Below are 23,296 nucleotides of genomic sequence, written 5' to 3' on the forward strand. Positions count from 1 at the left end.
CTTAATTATTCTGTTACTTAAGCTGTGTTTCCATTGCTCTATTCACTAATACTTTGTATTTTTTCTTTTAACTTTTGTTACAGCTTACGTGGTGTACCAATGATAATCTTATCAGCTTCCCAGACTGATTTGCTTCTTTAACTTTCTAACTTTTTGCTACATTTAAACTCTTTATTTTCCAACCCTGGCACATTTGTCACTTAGACTGTGATCCCCAAGAGCTACCTCCAAAAAGAAAAACTCCAGATAGGTGAGGGACTCACCTGTCCATCCAGGCCTCTAACCAGCACAATAAAAAAATTAATAATTGTTATCCCATGGTATGGCTACCGAAAGTCAGCCTGACCGCTCTTACTTTCACTACATCAAAATGCTTTGCTCCAGACTTTGATAACTTTCGATACGTGACTTCTTACATATGAAATAGCCACTTCTTGCTCTCAGCAATATCATCATGGACAATTGGCAGAATAACAATGCTGGAATAACAATTCTGATTTCACAGAAGAAGATAAATCCAAATTATACACTAAAATTCAAAATTACTTGGAGCCTGTACTGGATTTTTTTACTACTATCAAAGCTGAGAAAAATGCTAATGAGAACAATGGCAGCTCCAGCAACAGGACATATTCCAAACATAAATGTTCCAGGAGAAGGAGAGGGTTACAGTTATAGGTAAAGTGAATGTCCACTTACTTTTCATCATCTTGATGAGGCAGCTCTCAATGCAGAATTGTCATGCTGGATCCTATCTGTGCCCACCATGTGCCCAAGTGAAGTTCCACAAGAGAGTATTGATGACAGTTGATGGTTGGACAGACAACATCACAGTTACAGATAGTCTGCGCAAACCATTTGTTGGCCACTGATTCATTGTATATGTGGAGCATGATAACTCCTTCAGCATCAACTAAGGCCTGAAGATGGTGCACTGAAGTGCCAAAACTGGTAGCTACACAATAAATGACAACATAAGGATGGGTGTAGGTGTTTGATTTTTTAGCTTCAGTGAAATAAAGATCAGTAGCAGCCTGAATGCAACAACATTTGGTCAGCTCTGATCTGACCCACTTATGTGGTCCCTTGCATTAACCATGCCAGGTGTCTTAATTTTTTGCTCAGCTATGCCCAGTTAATTATCTCTGATGCAACAATGTTTTGTGTTGAAACTTTATGACAGGTTAAAGCAAAGTACTAGAATGGGATCATCTTGAGGGACTCATGGCACAAACTTTCCCATAATCCTTCTCATGTTCAGTTCTTCTTTTGAAAACTGTCAAAATATGGGCAATAGCAAAGTTGACCACCCACTGGTGGAACACACTGCTGATCACAACATGCTCTAAGTCCACAACCTTGCTATCTAGATCCTTTCCCCAACACCAGTTGAGTGGGTGTGTGGGTGTGTGGGTGTTTCTCCTGTGAACTCTGAAGAAGGATTTTTTCAGAAGCCCAGCAACATTCTCAGTCTTATTTATTGCCTCTCACCAAATCAGCACCTCAACTATATGGTCAGTAGCCACTCGATGAGAAGATTTTTTAAAATTAATAGAGAAGAAGTGAAAGATCAAAGAAGCTTTTGAAGAAGCAGATCATGTGTACATAAATCTTTACTCTAGATAGTTCATGGAGAAGAGATTGGAAAGGAACTTTAGCAGTTACTTGGTTTTCACATATCTTTAGAATGTATATGACGTAGTGTCACTAGACATACTGTTGGAGGTACTGTGGTCAAAGGAACTGCAGCAGAATGTGTCATTAAAATGGAGAAAGAAACTTCTAGTTATGCCTTCAGATTAACTAAAAGAATAAAACAAGGATGCTGTCTGCATCCCACACTGCATCTCTGGTGTAAAAGGTGTGAGGAAATGGGGTTTGAAGTAGGGAACCAGTGTATGCAAACACTTTTCTGTGCTGATAATCATGTCATTGTGGCAGACGATGAAGAGGCTTTATCTGACATGCTTAGGGAGTTGATGAAAGAATGTAAAAAGTGGGGATTGAAAATCAGTTTTAATGAGACAGAATGCCTGTGTTGCAGAGAGGAGGGAAGTGACTTGGACATTGATGGGTGTCAAATTAAAATGTGTAAAGAATTTAAGTATCTGGTTAGTATCCTGTCACGAGATAGAAGGAGTGATGGAGCTATCCAACAATGGATCAGGCAGGGAAGAGCAGTTATCCAAAAATTAAGTTTTCTAATTTGGTCCTCAAAAATGAATTTCAAGATTGAAATCCAATATGGAACAAATAAGAAGTTATGGGAGTGAGTGCTGGGAACTAATGGAAAGAAATGAAAAGAGACTTAGACATTTAGAAATGAACCACTTGAGAAGAGCATTTAGAATTTCCCAACTCAACCACATAAGGAATGAGGAAACAAGAGGATACAGGTCCATTGTAGTATTAAGGACAGAATAGAAGAAAGACAGTTAGAATGTTTATGGCATATCAGAAGAATGGAAGAAAACAGCTGCCTAGGCAGATTCTTTTCATGGTAACCTCGTGGAAGCAAAATAAGAGTAAGACCACAATAGGTATCCAAGAAGCACTGTGTTTTTTAGAATTGTTTGTGCATTGAATCATTTATTAAATTTAGTATGGTAGTTTTCAGTTGGCATCTCTTATTGTTGGCACTGAAACATTTCAGTAAAACTTTTGTTCATTGTGTGTAATGTTGTGAAGTGTTCCAGTGGTTTGTTGTAGGCTTGTGAGTAGTGAGTTACAGTGTGAGATTTGTTCAAAGTATTTTCATTGGGGGGCATTCTGGTGATATCTTCTCCTGGAAATGCAGAATTTGTAGCAGAAATAAGTTGATAGAGGAGCAGGAGTGTAAGATCTGACCCTTTATATGCAGTTACAAGATGAAAAGAAGGAACCAGATAGGTTGAGGAGGGTGAAGGGTACTGAGGAATGGGAACTTGCAGTTGGTAAGAAGGCAGTTAGGAGAAGGAGATATTCATACAGTTGTACTTTGCATATAAACAATAGATCTGACCAACTGTCAGAGTTTGGGTGTAGAGGAGCCTCTTGTAGCTGTAGGTGTCCGAAACATGCAGCAGTCTCAGCAGTTAGGTGGCCTGTCAGCTGCAAATTGTAACAGAAAAAAGGTTCTGCTGCTTGGTACTTCACATGGCAGTGGTGTGGACCAGCAGTTGTAGGAAGTATTGGGGAGTGAGTACCAGTTCACCAGCATTGTGAAGCCTAATGCAGGGTTGGCTCAGATGACTGTTAACGTAGGGGAGTTATTAAGGAATTTTATGAAAGAGGATCAGGTAGTGATTGTGGGTGGAGCTGGGAATACTCTCTATAGGGATTGTGATGTAGGTGGTGACCTGGTAAAGGTAGCTACTCAAACTGGTGGCACTAATGTGCACTTTGTGCAGTTGTTTCATTGTCATGATCAGGCTCATCTTAATGCTGTTGTTAGGTGTGTTAACATGGGCCTAGAGAAGGCACTGATGGTGGAGGGCATGGGTCACATTTCAGTGCTGCCAGCTGAGCCTATCAGTAGATTGGGTTTCATTAGGCATGGCCTGCAACTCAATACGTATGGGAAGGGGAGGCTGACAAAGCTTATGGGTGACAGTGTAGTGGGCAATGGTGGGATCACTCGTGGAAAAATTCCTGTAGTAGTTGGTGTTAGAGCTGCACCTTTTTTAGATTGAAGTCAGCTGATAGGTATCTCTACTTAAGGGAAGCCCCCTCACAAAGGAATCACCTTCATAGGACATCAGGTATCCAAGGAATTAGCATATTTCATCAAAATGTAAGAGGTATTAGAGATAAAATTAGTGAAGTGCTTTTAGATGTTGACTCTGACAATATTGGTATATAGAAGCACCACTTAAATAATTTGACAATTCAGAGGCTTCCTTTACCAGGATACAGATTAGCTGGCTGTTTTTCAAGGAGTTCTTTGTAGAGTGGGGGAATGGCCATGTGCATAAGGAACAGTATCATGGCTTGCACTGAACATGTATTTGAATGTTGTGCAGGGGTAGTTGAATATAGCGAAAGTAAACTTCTAATTGTTGTTGTTTATAGGTCCCCTAACTCTGACTTCAGAGTATTTCTGCAGAAGCTAGAAAGGGTTCTTGGTTCACTTTGAAGGAGGTACTAATAATTAGTTATATGTGGTGATTTCAATATTAATTTTATATGTGATTGTGCAAGAGAAAGGATGTTGGAAGATCTCCTAAATTCATATGATCCAATGCATACTATGTTTTATCCAGCCATGGTGCAGGGGAACAGCAGCACAGCCATAGACAATATTTTTATTTGTTCTTCATTATTAGAAGGGCATTCTGTTAGTAAAAGGGTGAATGGCCTTTCAGACCATGATGCACAAACTTTAACACTAAAAGGCTTTTGTACTCAAACAAACATTATACATAACTACAAACTATGTAGAAAAGCTAATAAAATGGCAATAGAGTGTTTTTTAAACCTCGTTAAGGAACAAGAGTGGCAAGATGTTTATAGGGCCAATAAAATGAATGACAAATATAATGCTTTCCTTAATACATTTCTCATGCTCTTTGAAAGATGCTTTCCATTATAATGTGCTAAACAGCATACTAACAGCAAAAGGCAGCCTTGGTGGCTGATTAGTGGGAAAAGAGTATCATGTAGAATAAAGTGGGGGCTATATCAAAATGTTAGAAGCAGTCACAATCAGGCTACAGTAGCCCATAACAAACAATATTGTAAGGTGCTTAAAATGTTAATAGGAAGGTAAAGAGTGTATGGCAAACAAATAGAATAGCTAATTCACAGGATGCAATTAAAACCATATGGTCAGTTGTGAAGGAAGTGTCTGGTCAGCGGCACAAGGTCGATGATACAAAGTCAGTTCATAGTAAAAATATTTCTGTTACTGATAAATCTGATATATGTACAGTATTTAACAATCATTTTCTGAGCATAGCTGGTGAATTAAATAAAAATTTAGTTTCTACAGGGAATCATATAACTTTCTTGGCAAATGCCTTTCTGGGATTGATGTCTGAAATACTCCTCTGTGATACAGATAAGGGGAAGATTCAGTCAATAATTAAATGACTATCATGGATATGATGGAGTTATTGAAAAGGCTGCGTATGTAAGGATAATTGATCATTTTATATCACACGATTTCCTATCAAATCTACACTTCAGCTTTAGAAGTGGTTTAACAACTGAAAATGCTATATCCTCTTTCCTCCGTGAGGCACTGGATGGGTTAAACAAAAGGTTTCAAATGCTAGGCATCTTTTTTGATTCAGATAAGGTGTTTGATTGTGTTGATCACAAAATATTGCTCCAGAAGCTGGACCATTATGGAATATGGGGAGTAGCTCACAACTGGTTCACCTCTTACTTTAGCAACAGACAGCGAAAGGTCATTATTCACAGCGTTGAGAATGGCTGTGATGTGGGGTCTGGTCAAATGGTGGGGGGTGGGGGGGGGGGGGTAGGGATCAGTGTTGGGGCCACTTCTGTTCCTTATTTATATAAATGATATGCCCTCTAGTATTACAGGTAACTCAAAAATATTTCTGTTTGCTGATGACACTAGCTTGGTAGTAGAGGATGTTGTGTGCAACATTGGCTCAGTTTCAAATAGTGCAATTCATGACATAAGTTCATGGCTTGTAGAAAATAAGCTAAGGGTAAATCACAGTAAGACTCAGTTTTTACAGTTTCTAACACACAACTCAACAAAACCTTCAAAGAATGGGCATATGGTTAGTGAAACTGAACAGTTCAAATTTTTAGGTGTTCAAATAGATTGCAAACTGTCATGGAAAGCCCACGTTCAGGATCTTGTTCAAAGACTTAATGCTGCCATTTTTACTATTAAAATGGTATGTGAAATGAGTGATCGTTTGGCACGAAAATTAGTCTACTTTGCTCATTTTCATTTGCTTGTGATGTATGTTATTATATTTTGGGGTAACTCTTCCCATTCTAAAACCATATTTTTGGCTCAGAAATGGGCAGTTCAGGCAATAAGTGGTGTAAGTTCACAAACATTTTGTCGACCCCTGTTCACGAGTCTGGGTATTTTGACATTGGCCTCTCAATATATATATTCCTTACTGTCATTTCTTGTTAACAATATTAACTTATTCCCAAGAATAAGCAGCGTTCACTCAGTTAATACTCACCAGAAATCAAACCTGCATTTGGATCGGACTTCCTTAACTCTTGTGCAGAAAGGTGTGCAGTATACTGTTGCATCCATTTTCAATAAGCTATTGCTCGAATTCAAAAATCTTAGTAGTAATCCACATGTTTTCAAACCAGAACTGAAGAGTTTCCTTATGGGTCGCTCCTGCTATTCTGTAAAGGAGTTCCTTGAAAAATTAAGCTGATTATAGTTGAATTGTTGATTGTGTTTATTTATGATTTGACTTTTTCGAGTTCATAAACATTTTATTTTTATCTGTTATTTCTTTTATGTTGTAATTTCATGTACCAACATGTACATGACTTTGGATATTTGCTCCTCAATTTGGTCCTATGGAACTTAACATGTAAGTAAATAAACAAATAACACATGAGTTGATGATTTTTGTGTCATGCAGAGAGGAACTGCAGATAGTAATTTTGTTGTAGATACTGCTGAGAATGTGCAACAAGCTATTAATAATGTTAACTGTGTTATGGATATTCTGAGTAATGAAGCAGTACAGACACATTTATCTCTGGAGGATACAAACTCATCTCCACCTGTTGGTTGGGTCTACAAAGCTAAATCCTGACAGGAGGTTGTGCCTGAGGTGCAGGAGGTTCACAAAAGTGATGACACTTGCAATGTAATGTGGATAAGAGAGACTTTCATACAAAAACTGACCTTTGGCAATGCACAGTAGAAAGTGGGGGACTATTGTTCCAGGTACCTGTCACCAGTGATAAACATCCATAAGGCTTGTCTGTCATGAAGGAAAAACCAATTATATTGCAGCAAAAATCGCTAATGTTCAATTCACGTGATGTAGTTCACAAACTGCAAGGAAATCTAATATTGCAAGAAGAATCCAGTTTGTGATTAGGTGCTTAGCATTACAGTGGAGGAAATAATTGTTGGCAGATTGTGGTTTATGTGTGGACATTGTATTGGGGGTGTGGTTTCTGAGAAAACCTAATGGAAACTTTTGTCGCATGGACAAAGTAAGAAATGTCAAACATAGCAGGTCAATTGACTAAGGCCATTCACTGTGCAAAGATAATTTTTTAAGGAAATTTGTTAAGAGGGAAAGAATTTTCTAGTACTATTTTTTAATTAGTTACGGGATGGGTCAGTTGGGTAAAAAATGAGGGAAATTCAGTGAACTTACAGCTACATGAGATGGACTGAATTACCCCTAGCCAATAAAGAATACGGAATTGGGATTTGTTATGGACACCACCTGATAACCATAAGGAATTTATTGAATAACTCTACTGTTAATTATTAGGGGACACATTGAAAGCAAAGAAGCTGGTAATGTTATTTAATTAGTTTTTAAGTGGTAATTGAATGGATTAATAGTCATCTACAGTAAGGAGAAAAGCCATTGAGCTAATCATTGAAATGGCGTGTAGGTGAAGTACACTGTCTATGAACCTTAGGGCTTAAGCTGACTATTGTAAGGGTAAAGCTGAAAGTACTGTACACAATTATCAATTTTCAGGATGTATGTCGAGTCTTTGCAGAATTACCATGGGCTGAGCTCTGGAGGCTAGATTTTCCAATAAGGGGAGGTCGTGGCATCACCATTCCTCTTGGTGTGATGTGGTGAGCTGTCAGAGATTGCAGGCCCTTTACTTACCTCAGCACCTTGCACGTGCCATCTGTAGCAACCACTCTGGTGTGCATTGCCATTGCTGAGCATCAATGAGTGTTTTCTAGTTCACACACTCATAAAATGAATGTTTAACCAATGATATTTGTGTGACACATTGGACTGCAACTGGACAACCAATTCATGCTTCACAGCTGACCTGCCCAGGATGATGAACTACTGCCTTCTTATTGTTTACAGCCTAGTTCCACCTCCCACCATAGTCCCATTGACTCTTGGCCCATACAGAATAATAACATTCTCCCCATAGATATAGAAAAACGTTTGCATCCTTACTATGGACATTAGTCCTACAATGAATTATACTGTTTATTTCACCACTTGCCACTCCATCTTCTTAAACTCAAATATAACACATATTTTCTTCAGCTGTATACATTAAAGTGATATTTACCAGCATAATAGTTGTCATGTCATAAAAAGTGTTCTGCAAACACATTTTTATACTAAAGGACAGAAATATGATGAATTTTTGCATCAGCATAGTATTTTCTTTGATTCCTCCATTCACAAAAACTTTTGACTGTTAAAATAACTTTATTCATTGCAGTTTTTGTAATTTCTCTTTTGGATCTGTATTTTCTTCCATTTCTATTTCTTCATAATATTGTATGACACATCTCAGAATTTAACATTCTCTGAGAACCCTCCAAATATTTTGTATATATTTTTCCAACTAGTTGTAAAAAAGTAATAATATTTATGTTGTTGATGCTGAATCACGTAATGTATTTATTTATTGCATGTACAATATTTCTAGCATGCAGTAGGAAGGTAACCCAGCTACAGCAACAAGGACGGACAAATATAACCCTTCACTGCAGTGATGATGGTAACTTTGAGGTTCTTCAGTGCGATTCAGAGATCTGTTGGTGTGCTGATGAGAAAACTGGGAACCCAGTTTCAGTTTTTGTTCCAGAAACCATGATGACCACTCTCCCCTGCTGTGAGTAATTGTTGTCTTTTCAAGCTATGCTATAGTTCAGTCAGTTCATATGCTTTAGAATGTTTCCCAGTTACATACCTACACAATATCTAAGCATACTCAGTTTTATGCATTAATTATTATAATTGTTAATATACTGTGATAGAGAGATAGAGGTATTATGAGAGTTAGGACATAATTATGTATACCATAAAATCATCCATAATGTAGTTTGTGTAGAACTAAATTAGGGATTCTATTAGAGCTAGCCATTCGTATACACAAATTTCCTCTCAATAGTTCTAAAGTAACTAATCTTTTGTTGCTGAAATGTTACATGTAGTTTTCTGCCCTTGTTTCTCCCCTTCTGCTTCCTCTCTTCATTCATTCCTTCATTCATTATGTTTCATAATATCTCTGATTATGCCATTATTTTGTGTTTCCAAATAGCATCATTTTTCATAAGGATTAAGTGTAATATTTAAGAATATTTTGTATTTTGAGTACACATTAGTGTCCTGCTGAATTAATTACTTGAATATTTCATTTCATGATTCCTATTTTTTAAATATTTCTTTGAATTTTAAATCACATATCAGCATCTCTAGGCCTAGAGTTTTGCTGTCCAGAGATTAATGAATTTCCATATAAAAGTATTTTATTTTTATTGTTACTGAAAAATACTAGACACTAAGTGTTATATAACTTAAATGTTGACTCTATAGTATAAGGATGTACTTTTATTAGTTAGTCCATGTTTTTGTATTTCTTGTACACAACAATAAGGGTGAACTGTTTGAGTTTCTGTAGAAATATGTTTCTGGGTGCAGTGCAGCTCTTGTAATAGATGACTTCATCAAGTGGATGGAAGTGCAGTGACAAATGGAACTGTAAGTGAGGTTCTTACATGGTATTATTGTGTCTATCTGAGGGACAGGATAATATCTGAACAGGAGAGGAAAAGTGATGACCCTTAAGGCAGAGCTTGACATTACTAGCAATTAACTGCAAAGGTTACTGAGAAGTTGAAAATAGTAGCAGAAATGGGTGTCACAGGAAGAGAGAAGTATTTAATAGTTCTATCAAAGTTCCTTTCACACTAAATCTTCAGTAAAATCTATATCATTCTCACACCTCATCAAAATGCAAGTGCATTAATCTGGATAAGAATCAGTACCAGAGCAATACAAGCAATTGATATAGGAAGGTAGTTGAACATTCAGAGCTCTAATTCATAAATGAGTACAACCTTTTTCAGATAATTTAGAATCCCAGTGTTTTGCATCTCATAAATAGGCCATTGAGATGGCTCAATTTACTCCACATAGGCACAAGACTCAAACACAATGCCCACAGTAACATAGAGACTAACCTTGACAAATTTAAATAATGAAGAGCATGTGGACTCCCGGGGGGGGGGGGGGGGGGGGGGGGGGGGGGGGGGGGGTATTTTTCAAACAATTTACAAAATTCTTTGATTTATTATAAGAACAATTTCAATTAGTTTTTAGCTATAGTAATAATTTTACCATTTCTTTCAAATTGTAAATTATACAATGTTTTCATTCATTATCGACAACATTATGACCTTTTGTGAAAATTATATTCTATTTGCATTAGGTTCATTTTACATTTATCATACAAAATTTTACTTTTGAAACTTGTCCATCTATTTTTCAGTCAGTATTTATGATGAAAATATTGTTTCAAATCTACTTTTCCTGAATAGGAGATTTTTTTGTTCACAAAATTTATAATATTTAATTACTGCCAACAGTGAAAATACAATATCACTGCTGCATTATCAATCACAAAATTATGTTTAAGAACATTAAATGAAAGAGACAGTCTTTTGTTTACCTGCCAACATCTAACCAATAAAGTAAAATACAATTCTTCCTGACAGGCAGTGCATTAGATGACAAAAACCATGAATATCACGTAATTCACTAAGCTGTGGTACGAGATTACTAGCTGAGTCAGTTGTATTTCACTCTGCTAGATCAGTTAGATAAGGAAGATTCCCTAGTATGCAAAGATGTAGCAACAGCACAGCAGGCTTCCAATAGGAAATTGATGGTTTTACATAAATCTGGAAAAAAAGAAGGAAGTCCTGCTGTTAGGTGGTAGTCATGGAAGAGGCGTGAACCAGTCGTTACTCTCAGAATTAGGAAACAAGAACCATTTCCCAAACTTCTTCAAGCCAAGTGTGTGCTATAGTCAAATGGTAGAAGATCTAGGTTTCTCATACAAAAATTTTGGAAATGAGGTCCCTGTTTTGATAGTGGGTGAAACAGGAAACAGTACTGACAGGGAGCAGAGCTATGGTATTGAGAGTAACCTACTAAAAATAATGTCAGATATGGATGATACACATACTGAGTTCATTCCTGTTTTGAGACATTATCACTAGCTCAAGACAAAAAGCTCTGTGAGTCAGCTAAACATGGAGTCAGATTGATTGCTTATGTCAGTTAAGGGTTATGCACAAATTTGAAGGAAATCATCTTAGAGGGAGAGTATTTTCAGAATACCTAAGCGTGTTATAAGAAATATTTATTAAGGTCCTTTGTTATCACCAATATTTTTATTTTATCAAAAATAGCAAGAAGCATAATGTAACACATAGACCAAAAACAGCCTCTACAAGGGCTTGAAGGCTTAACATTAGTACTGGTAGAACACTGACACATGGGTACCTATGTATTTATAACCTGGTAGAGCATATTAAATGTTGTGTAGATAATGCTGAAGAGCTGGACTGGAGTACAAAACTTTCTGTTGCACAGCCCCTCCACTACATATTCACATAAACTCTGAAAATTAATGTATTAGATTATTTCATAATTAGCACCAGTACTGTAATACAATAGTTTTTAGTTATGTTCAGTCATTTCATTGCATTTTATTTAAATTAAATTATATGTATATCTTTGACTTTCTTCCACATTCCAGACACTCCTCTCTGTGGTAATGATTAATATACTATAAGGTGAATCACATAATGAAGGAAGACCTACTGGGATGTCGCAAAATTCAGTGTATACATCAACAAAGTGACACAGATGTTGGAACTTGCATAAGCAATTATTAAAGTACTATAAGTTATTTGTATTTACCAGAGCTAGATTTAACACAATACAACTAACATGAATATCATGACTCTGAAAAATACTACTGCTTCTCATTTAAATTAAACAGCTACTGTTATCTGTTACTGATACTTTAACATAGAGTGTGTAAACAATAGCTGTTTTAATGTACTACAGGGGTGTAGAGAAAGTCAAGACGAACACTTGCAATTTGTCAAGTCAGGAAACACCCTTAAATGGCCTACAAAAGCCACCTAAGTTACAACATATTTATTTATTGCTTTTATGTATTACATAGATCCATTTTTACATGGTATCCACAGATGTGGAACAAGACAAAACATTAAATTCATTATTACATTTGCTTCCATCAGGGCAATAAACAAAAATTAAGAATACAAATTCAAAATAATAATAAAGTAACACAATCAGTAAGTTCTAGTCATGCTCACAAACAGAGGTTAAGAGACAATTTTCAGATGTTATCTAAACAGTTTTTCAAGGTGAAAGTGACCATCTTATTTACTCACAGATCTCCAATTAATCTAATTAAATCAGTGAAATACACTCCTGGAAATGGAAAAAAGAACACATTGACACCGGTGTGTCAGACCCACCATACTTGCTCCGGACACTGCGAGAGGGCTGTACAAGCAATGATCACACGCACGGCACAGCGGACACACCAGGAACCGCGGTGTTGGCCGTCGAATGGCGCTAGCTGCGCAGCATTTGTGCACCGCCACCGTCAGTGTCAGCCAGTTTGCCGTGGCATACGGAGCTCCATCGCAGTCTTTAACACTGGTAGCATGCCGCGACAGCGTGGACGTGAACCGTATGTGCAGTTGACGGACTTTGAGCGAGGGCGTATAGTGGGCATGCGAGAGGCCGGGTGGACGTACCGCCGAATTGCTCAACACGTGGGGCGTGAGGTCTCCACAGTACATCGATGTTGTCACCAGTGGTCGGCGGAAGGTGCACGTGCCCGTCGACCTGGGACCGGACCGCAGCGATGCACGGATGCACGCCAAGACCGTAGGATCCTACGCAGTGCCGTAGGGGACCGCACCGCCACTTCCCAGCAAATTAGGGACACTGTTGCTCCTGGGGTATCGGCGAGGACCATTCGCAACCGTCTCCATGAAGCTGGGCTACGGTCCCGCACACCGTTAGGCCGTCTTCCGCTCACGCCCCAACATCGTGCAGCCCGCCTCCAGTGGTGTCGCGACAGGCGTGAATGGAGGGACGAATGGAGACGTGTCGTCTTCAGCGATGAGAGTCGCTTCTGCCTTGGTGCCAATGATGGTCGTATGTGTGTTTGGCGCCGTGCAGGTGACCGCCACAATCAGGACTGCATACGACCGAGGCACACAGGGCCAACACCCGGCATCATGGTGTGGGGAGCGATCTCCTACACTGGCCGTACACCACTGGTGATCGTCGAGGGGACACTGAATAGTGCACGGTACATCCAAACCGTCATCAAACCCATCGTTCTACCATTCCTAGACCGGCAAGGGAACTTGCTGTTCCAACAGGACAATGCACATCCGCATGTATCCCGTGCCACCCAACGTGCTCTAGAAGGTGTAAGTCAACTACCCTGGCCAGAAAGATCTCCGGATCTGTCCCCCATTGAGCATGTTTGGGACTGGATGAAGCGTCGTCTCACGCGGTCTGCACGTCCAGCACGAACGCTGGTCCAACTGAGGCGCCAGGTGGAAATGGCATGGCAAGCCATTCCACAGGACTACATCCAGCATCTCTACGATCGTCTCCATGGGAGAATAGCAGCCTGCATTGCTGCGAAAGGTGGATATACACTGTACTAGTGCCGACATTGTGCATGCTCTGTTGCCTGTGTCTCTGTGCCTGTGGTTCTGTCAGTGTGATCATGTGATGTATCTGACCCCAGGAATGTGTCAATAAAGTTTCCCCTTCCTGGGACAATGAATTCACGGTGTTCTTATTTCAATTTCCAGGAGTGTATATTGAATCAGGATTACATGACAATACATGGTAAATAATCTTAGCTATCCCTGCTATAGAATTCTTCTAGAGAATAGAAACTTTTTTCAAGTAAGAACTCATTTTGCTTACTTTTAAATAGTACATTATTACCTCATACACTTTTAATGTTATGTGGAAGTGCATTGAAGATTTTTGTGCTCATGTATTTTACACCTTTTTGCACTAGAGACAAAGTTTTCAAGTCACAGTGTATGTCACATTTCCTTCTTGTGTTGTGTGATGGTATGTTTCATTCATTTCACATTGAGAGGGATTGTGAAGTATGAATGTCATGACTGAAAAGCAATATTGTGAAGTAATGGTTAATATTCCTATTTGCTTAAAAATGTTGCAACATGAGGTTCTTGGAGGTACTCCACACAAAATTCGGACAACATTTTTCTGACTTGTAAAAACTTTTTTTGACAGTGATGAATTGCCCCAGAAGATTATTCCATAACACATAAGTGAATGGAAGCAGCTAATTAAGCAGATTTTGAGATATTTTATGTCTTCAATTTTTGCGATTATCTGGATGGCAAATGTTGTTGAAGTAAGCCTTTTCAGGGTTTGGTGGATGCAGTGTTCCCAGTTAAGCCTGTTATCTATATGTATGCCCACGAATTTCAAACAATCTACCCTCTGCACCTGCTGGCTATCACGTGCGATGTTTATCTCCTGCTGGCTTTTGTGACCAGAATGGAAATTAATGGAATTGGTTTTGCTGAGGTTTATTGACAGAGAATTTACTGTGAATCAATTCAGAATGTCCTCAGGTAATTGGCTGACACTTAATTCTACATCAGGGGATGTCTTATAGTTTATCACAGTACTTGTGTCATCTGCAAACATTGTAAAGTTGCTTGCTTTGTTTGAGGACAAAGGTAGGTCATTGATATAGATGAGAAATAGCAGGGGACCATGGACAAACCTTGTGGGTCTCATAATTTACGGTTCCCCAGTCAGACTCTACTCCTTCTACCTGCATACTGTTCCCATCTAACACTATTTTCTGTTGCCTGCCCTATAGATATGATTTGAGCCAGTTGCCCATTTGTCCTCGGAGTCCAAGGTGGCATGCTTTCATTATAGGTATTCTATGACTGACACAGTTGACAGATTGAAAAATATCCCCACAGGCAATGTCTTTTTGGCATGGCATTCCAAAATGTAATGGTAAATGGAAATATAGCTTCAGTTGTGGTGATACTGTCTCTGAAATCATACTGGTTTTCACCAATTATTGCAAAGTTTTCTAGGCAACTGAGTATCCCAGCATATATAATTTTTTAGGGAATTTAGAAAATCTAGTCTAGAATGATATAGGATGATAGTATGTAACATTTCCAGCATGACCCTTTTTGTAGAGGGGCTTTACAATAGCATACTTTATCCTGTCGGGGAAGATACCTTGTTTCAGACAGAAATTGAATATATGATTTAGGATTTCACTGAACTAATTGCAGCAGGCTTTTAGCAGTTTGCTGGAGATGTCAACAGCAGTTGAATTTTTGCTTTTTAAAGAAATAATGGTTTTTCTTACTTCCTGCACTGTTGTAGAGGCTATGCCTATCTACTCTATGGAATTTGTGAAATGGCCTTTCACTATTTTTAAGGCCTCTTCTAAGGATCCATTGTGTACTGTTTTCTCAGCAACACTTAAAAAGTGCTCATTAAAAATTTTTTCCACAGTCTCTTGATTTTGTACTTGTCTACCTTCATTACTGTGTACAATGCTTTTGGGACCTATTGGGGCAATTTGCACCGGTCTCACTCCTTATCTCTTCCCATAGTGTTTTGATTTTGTCAATAGATTTATTAATTTTGGAGTACAGATACAAACTTTTTGACTTCTGAATAACTTTACTTATTATTTTACAGTATTTTTTATAATGATTTAGGTGGTTGTGGTTGTCTGAAATTTTTGATGTACAGCTCTCGTCTCCTTTTGCATGATATCTTAATACCAGTGGTTACCCAGGGCTTTTTGGTATATTTTTGTGGTTTGTGTCTTACACGTATTTTTGGGAGGGTACTTTCAAATATCAGTGCCACTTCATTACTGAAAAGATTGTACTTGGAATCAGCATTTTCTAAATTATACACAGGTCTCCAGTCTGTGGCTTGGAGATGAGATTTAAAAGTCTGGATAGTTTCATCATTAATTGTCCTACCATTCTCATAAATACTTGTACATGGCCAGAGAGACCATTTAGTACTTGCCTGGTAGTTGTATTGCCTACTTTGGTCTAGTCTATAAATATACTATCGATCACTGTGCTTCTACATGAAGTTATTGTAGTAGGGCGCTAACTACAGAAGCAAGATCATATGTGGACTTCAGATTTTTAGGTTTGATCTGTCTCTGGAATTTGTTAGAAAGTTTACACTGAAGTCTCCAAGCACTATTACCGGTCTTTTGTGTTTGAATGTGTATTTTACAAAAGCATCTAACTTCTTCAAAAAGAGACTAAAGTTCCCTGAAGGTGCTGTGTACATTGTAACTACTGATATATGGAAATTATTCAAAAACAGTTCTGTGGCACACACTTCCATATATTGTTATAAACAATAATTCTGCATCAATTGCTCTACATGTGACACACTTTTTAACATAAATGGCAACACCACTTCATTCTTTACTCTTTCTACAAAGTGATGATGCTACGCAATAATGATTTATCATAAGTTTTTCTACGCCAGAATTAATATGGTACTCACTAAAGCACAAAACATGAGTGTAATCTATACCTTGTGTCTCTTGGATATTGATTGTAAGTTCATTGATCGTACTGCAGAGGTATCTAATGGTTTGGCGATATGTTGCCAGTTTTTGTTTAGCAGAAGCAATTACACTGTTTTCTCTAAAAAAGAAGTTTCAGTTGAAGGTCTGGGCAAGGAATTTTTCACTATCCATTTCTCCAATTTGGTCAGTTCCCACACACTGATAGTACTTTTACTTCATTTTTTTACCAGTCAGTTGTCCAATGTAGTCTACCTATACCCAGTCCTACAATTATCTTGTGTAGTTGTACACTCTACATTCAAATCTGATTGTCCTGGGTTCGCATTGTTCCTTGTATTTGCAGTTATGTTACAAATTATTTTAATTGATTTTTCCCATACCAGTTGAGATGAAGGCCATGAGTGGTGTAAAGTTCTCTACCAAATTTGTGAGCTTCAATCCTAAGAATATTCACAGAACTGCAGCAGATTTCTGTATAATGTCTATTTGTAGTTATTACTGCCTTGTTTACACATGAGGATTGTATTAAGTCATATCTGTGCAGAATATCAAATACAATTACATTAGAATGCTTCAAGTGGTTTAGAGCTGTTCTTAACACATTAGCAGCATGCAAACCTTTGTTGTGTGCAATATCATTTGAACCACCACAGACCACAATGTAGCCTTTCTTGGTCATCTTTTAAGAAGTAACTGTTACTGTACTTGGTCAATGCGAGCTTCTGGTTTGATATAACCTAGGGCACTTACATCTTTGTTAAACTTTTTTATTTTGTGGACAACACCTTAAAGGTGACTATCACCCAGTAAGTGCACACTGTATAAGGTATTGGCTGAAGTCATCCATGAATGTTAAAAGTCCCTTGTTCTTGCACTTACAAAATGTGAAATTGATGTTTGTGTAAATTTTACATCAAAACATTGTCAATTATAACAACATAAAACTAACAATTATATTGTTTTAATAATATTAGAGAAGGAAAGTTGCTACTCATGATATAGTGGAGAAGCTGAGTCGTGATAGGTACAACAAAAAGATTCACACAATTATAGCTTTCAGCCATTAAGGCCTTTGTCAGCAATTGACAGATATACACACATGCACACACACTCACACAAATGCAACTTGCACACACGTCTGCAGGTATGTGTGTCTATTGCTGACAAAGGCCTTAATGGCTGAAAGCTATAATTGTGTGAATCTTTTTGTTGTGCCTATCGCGACTCAGTATCTCCACAATATGGTGAGTAGCAACTTTCCTTCTCTAATATTGTTACATCCCATCCTGGATTTTCCATTGCATAATTATATTGTTTTGTTTGTCATGCATTCTTACTATGAAACTACTGTGGTCGTCAGGATTAAGTTTAGGTCAAGTTGTAAACATGATTAATTTTTGCATACTGTTTATAAAAGTACTTTATCTTTTGTTACCTTCATGGGAAAGCTTAAATAAATAATGTTGATGAAAAAGTTGGTTATGTCAGTGATGCAAGAGAGTGCGAGGATATTGAAAAGTACAAGTTTTATTTCATGTGTTTTTATCCTGTCTGTCATATAACAATGGTGTATGTGAGTAAGGCAGTCATGATCACTGGAAACTCAGATAATTTTTATTCCTTTCATTGATGACTACAGCTGTGCTTACAGCACCTGTTACTCACCTGAAAATTACCGAAAGGTTGTAATTGAAGTAGTGGATTTTTTAATGAATGTACAGTCAATAACGAACATGAAGTACTTTGAACGTATTTACAATATTGTGTGGCATGTGTATACTGTTGCTTAGGTGATTTTGGTGGGCCAATTTGAGACTGAAACCTGGGTTGATAGGATATAAGTGTCCTATATCAATTTGTTAATCTCAACTTTCTCTATGCCACTGTCACTCATTGTAAACAGTTATTTATTATTTACACCCTGTATACATATGGGGGACACTCTGAGATTATCATACAACAGCAGTTACATTTGTACAATAAAATAGAGACCTGTTTACAATAAACACTACTACTTCTCATGCAGAAAACAAGAATCTTCCACCCTTGAATTTAAATTATCAGATCATTCTTAGAAGGAGTGGCTAATACAATATGTTTTCAATTTTCTTTTGAATTTATTGAGATTTTCAACCTTTCGCTTTATGTCATGTGGTAGCCCATTGGAGATCTTTCTCACCACCATAGACAGCTCTGCCCCCCTCTGAATCTTATACCAGGAAGGAAAGTATATTATTTTTCCATCGTTCATGTCGCTCTTCTTGCTTCTCACTTGTTTTAGAGGAATACTTACTGTATTTTTAACTGTAGTGGTCCAGATGATAATTTTGTTAGACAAGAGAGATAAAATATTTAAAATGGCTCAATATGACTTTGATACATCTAAATGCAAAACAAGCTGAGCTGAGCTTCTTTATTGATTTATTTGTTTGTTAGATATATTTATGCTTCTTATCCAACTGAATTTTGCACATATTGTTTAATGTGTTACTGATTGTTAATATCTATTTCTGATGAGTTTTATTCCTTTGAAACTGAATAACATGAGACCAAATATTGTCAACATTTAAGCATCATAGTTAGAAAAAACATTTACTATCTCTTTAAATGTGATTTGTTGAAGCTTTTTGCTCCTAAAACCATGATGTTTTTAGAAATTGCATAATGGCATTCTCTTCTCATTTCATCATTCCATCTCTATCTACCTGACTCTGCATTGCTTCTAAAACTTTTAAGATATCTACCTCCAAGAGAAAATTCTACAACTGATTTGTAAGTCTCTTTCACAGACAGCTGCAGTTCTCCCAACTCTTGCTAACAAGGGAACCTCCCCATCGCACCCCCCTCAGATTTAGATATAAGTTGGCACACTGGATAGGCCTTGAAAAACTGAACACAGATCAATCGAGAAAACAGGAAGAAGTTGTGTGGAACTATGAAAAATAAGCAAAATATACAAACTGAGTAGTCCATGCACAAGATAGGCAACATCAAAGTTAATTGAGCTCAGGAGCGCCGTGGTCCCGTGGTTAGCGCGAGCAGCTGTGGAACGAGAGGTCCTTGGTTCAAGTCTTCCCTCTAGTGAAAAGTTTAATTTCTTTATTTTCGCAAAGTTATGATCTGTCCATTCGTTCATTGATGTCTCTTTTCACTGTAATAAGTTTAGTGTCTGTGTTTTGCTACCGCACTGGTAAACCGTTCGATTAGTACACGAAAGGACATGCCTCTCCAATGGGAACCGAAAACATTTTATCACAAGGTTATAGGTCAACCAATTCCTCCACAGGAAAACGAATCTGATATATACGACACTGGTGATGGCATGTGCGTCACATGACAGGAATATGTTGTCAACCCACTTAACTTGTACACTTGGCGAATGGGTAAAAAGATTCTTCTACCTTACCCGATTTCGGTTTTCTTGTGGATGTGATAATCACTCCGAAAAAAGTGATGAAAACATAAGAGTTTGTCACATAAACTGAAAATAAAAAATTAAACTTTTCACTTGAGGAAAGACTTGAACCAAGGACCTCTCATTCTGCACCTGCTCACACTAACCATGGGACCACGGTGCTCCTGAGCTCATATCAGCCTTGATGTTGCCTATCTTGCGCATGGACTACTCAGTTTGTATACTTTGGTTATTTTTTCGTAGTTCCACACAACTTCTTCCTGTTTTCTCGATTGATCTGTGTTCAGTTTTTCAAGGCCTATCCACTGCGCCAACTTATAACTAAATCTGAGGGGGGTGCGATGGGGAGGTTCCCTTGTAAGAATTCTATATAATATAACCACAGCTGAACATCCCTGAATATATTTACATATTTTACCTACATAAGCCAGGATGGCTCCTAATTATAAGTTATCACAATCTTCCTTCCCTATTCATGGTGCATTATTAGTAATCTGAAATTAACAACTTATTGTCAACCTGTTCTTATTAACAAGTTCTTTAGTGTATTTAATTGTTATTTATGCAGCATACTGATGTGTTGCATGATAATGTGATAATCTAACAGAGGCCATAAAGAGGAAAAACTGAATACTTATATTACCTGTACAAATGTAAACAAACAATTTGGCTTCTTCCAAACTTCATAAACCAAAGCAACAGTATGTGACACATATGAAATAAGTACCTTGTCTTGTTTGCTGTGCTGACTGTTTGTGATTCCCTGCACACCTCGTTGGGATTGTCAAACACTATAACACCACCACATAGTAGATTCATCAATGCATTCAGATGGCTGCTCTAGAAGTTAAAGGTCACACAAACTCCCATTATTTAGATGCACTGTGACAGAATGCAGGTGCACACACATGTGTGTGCACGTATGTGTACACATATAGAGAGAGCACTGACATACATTTCTGTTGAGGAAGAGCAATATAGACTTTAAACTTATTTAGTGTGTGATTTTTACATTTTATTAGAGTGTCATGGCTCCCGTGGAAAATGGGAACAGGTAACTGGCCACAGCAGAACATTTTTAAAATCATAGCAAAGTGAGTGCAATTACCAAGTTTTGGTGAGGCTAGTGTTGAAGAGTTGCAAAATTGTACAGCAAAGGTGACAACTGAATGGAATAAATATTTGATACTTCTCTTTTCCCAAACAAAATCTGACATGATTTTCCCAAACTGGGTGGTTATATTTAAAGTGCAGCTACACGTGGAGTTCTAGTGTGTGCTGTAACTATCATATACAAGTGAAACATGGCAAATATGCTAATGCATTAATATGGAACTGATCTATGCTGGAAAAAATTAGTCCCAATTCTGGCCACCAGGTGCAAATCTGGTGCTATTCAGTATCTCATCAACTATGAAAGTGTGAAACTGTTAATGTAAGAATGTAAATAATCTTTGATGTGAGAATCACTAACTTTTTTTTTTTTGTACATTGTTATCCTACTTGTATATTTTTATGTTAATGTTCTAAAAGTTCTATTAAAATTGTAATGTCTAAGTGACAAGTAAATTCAATTACAAATTTTCATGTATATGTATTTTAAATTGTAATGTTTATTGACAAGTCCTATATCATTTCGATGATGTACTACAAGGACGCTAATAAATTGAATTGAATTGAATCTCTGGTATTCATATTGAATGAACAGCATAAGCGATGGTTAATAATAAAATCAGCATTATGGCTTTCTCACTTGTTTGACCTTTTCTGCCCACATCCCATTCCTAATCTGTTACATATGGAAATATTTCTATATGTCTTTCTTGCATCCACAGCATTAAATTTGCACCTGATGACCAAAATCGAAACTAATTTTTTCTAGTATAAATCAGTTCTGTATTAATGCATTACAATATTTACCAAGTTTTGCTGTCATACAGTAATTATGGCTAACTATGAACCTCTATGAGTAGCTGTACTTTAATTATAACCACAAAGTACTTAGTATTATTGTTAAAACAGCAATCTTCAAACCCCAAACTATCAAAGGAAACACCATAATGACTGAAAGATAATCAGTGGTAAATGGAAGAAATAGTGTAATCTATTTATTTCTACTTTTCTGGGTCTCTGAGAGCAGAGTAAATTTCAGTACAAGTAACACTCCAAAAAGCAGGATTCTTCATTGAAAGAGCATCCTACAGGAAAAGAAAATCCTTTTCTTTTTTCAATGCTGGTGCAGGATATAGAAAATTAAGCTGCTCAGAATATATAATAATAACTGTCTTTACTGATGTAAGGATGTAATGTATGATTTATTTAGAAGCTAATATACTTTATCAGACACTTTTGCCTGCATTCATGCAGATCCATGTGTACATGGACAGGCATTTCAAACGTATTTGTGTTACCAGGTAACAAACTGAACTTATGCATATTAACTAACATGTAATTATTATTTTATTTGTGCAACAGTAGGTCATAAATAATGACACTGAAGTCTTTCCTATGATTAAAACAGTACATCAGACACAAGATTTCCATTGCTTACTGCTACTCATATTTCATTTGAACTACTGAGTGGTTGACTTTCCAGTTTCAAATCCATGGTGCAAATTATTTATTAGCATTTCTTTATTTATAAATTTGGTTAATTTCCAATAAAGCAATTTTTGAAGAATTTTGCTGAAGCCTGATAAAACTAATGTTTCAGATGATGCAGCAAAAGTTGGAACTCAGTATTTGAGACAGTGTGAAAGTATGGAATATGCTCAGAATGTGATACGTGAGAAACTTGAAATCCATGGAACAATTTACGCAGAAATGCCATACGTGAACTGTGACCGTGATGGCAGCTATGGACGTATTCAACAGCAAAGTTCTCAGTAAGTACCATGCACTAACAAACAGATTTACATTTACAAAATATGGAATGACTTATCGGTTGATACATTTGCTCATAATTTGTAGAGTTCACTAAATGTTAGTTCTTACATTTTATGAAGTTTTTCTGAAAATAACATACCAAAGCAATGTTAGTATCATCTGAGCAGCAAAATGTTCTTATCAGAAACAGATTTCCTGTCTGTGTGTCATATAATTATCTCATTTGTAGATCTGTTGAATCACTCTATAACATGAAGTGAATGACTAAAAATAGTTCTGAAAATAAATTTGCTTCTGAACAAATTTACTTCTGGCATATGTCAGTTTTATTATGTTCATGTAGTTCCTCTACTATTGTGCCCTATTCAGGTTCATGTGCATCTA

At 37.2% G+C, this 23,296-nt stretch overlaps 1 protein-coding gene across 1 annotated transcript in view; it reads left to right on the forward strand.

The window, feature by feature from the left end:
• The window catches only part of LOC124723118, a 117,376-nt gene that overhangs the window by 40,446 nt on the left and 53,634 nt on the right, over positions 1-23,296 (forward strand). Inside the window, exons 5-6 of the mRNA XM_047248301.1 lie at positions 8,599-8,784; positions 22,740-22,911. Of these exons, the coding sequence (XP_047104257.1) occupies positions 8,599-8,784; positions 22,740-22,911 (358 nt within the window). The remainder of the gene's footprint in view (positions 1-8,598; positions 8,785-22,739; positions 22,912-23,296) is intronic.

Source organism: Schistocerca piceifrons, chromosome X (genome assembly GCF_021461385.2).
Source record: "Schistocerca piceifrons isolate TAMUIC-IGC-003096 chromosome X, iqSchPice1.1, whole genome shotgun sequence".
Taxonomy (NCBI): domain Eukaryota; kingdom Metazoa; phylum Arthropoda; class Insecta; order Orthoptera; family Acrididae; genus Schistocerca; species Schistocerca piceifrons.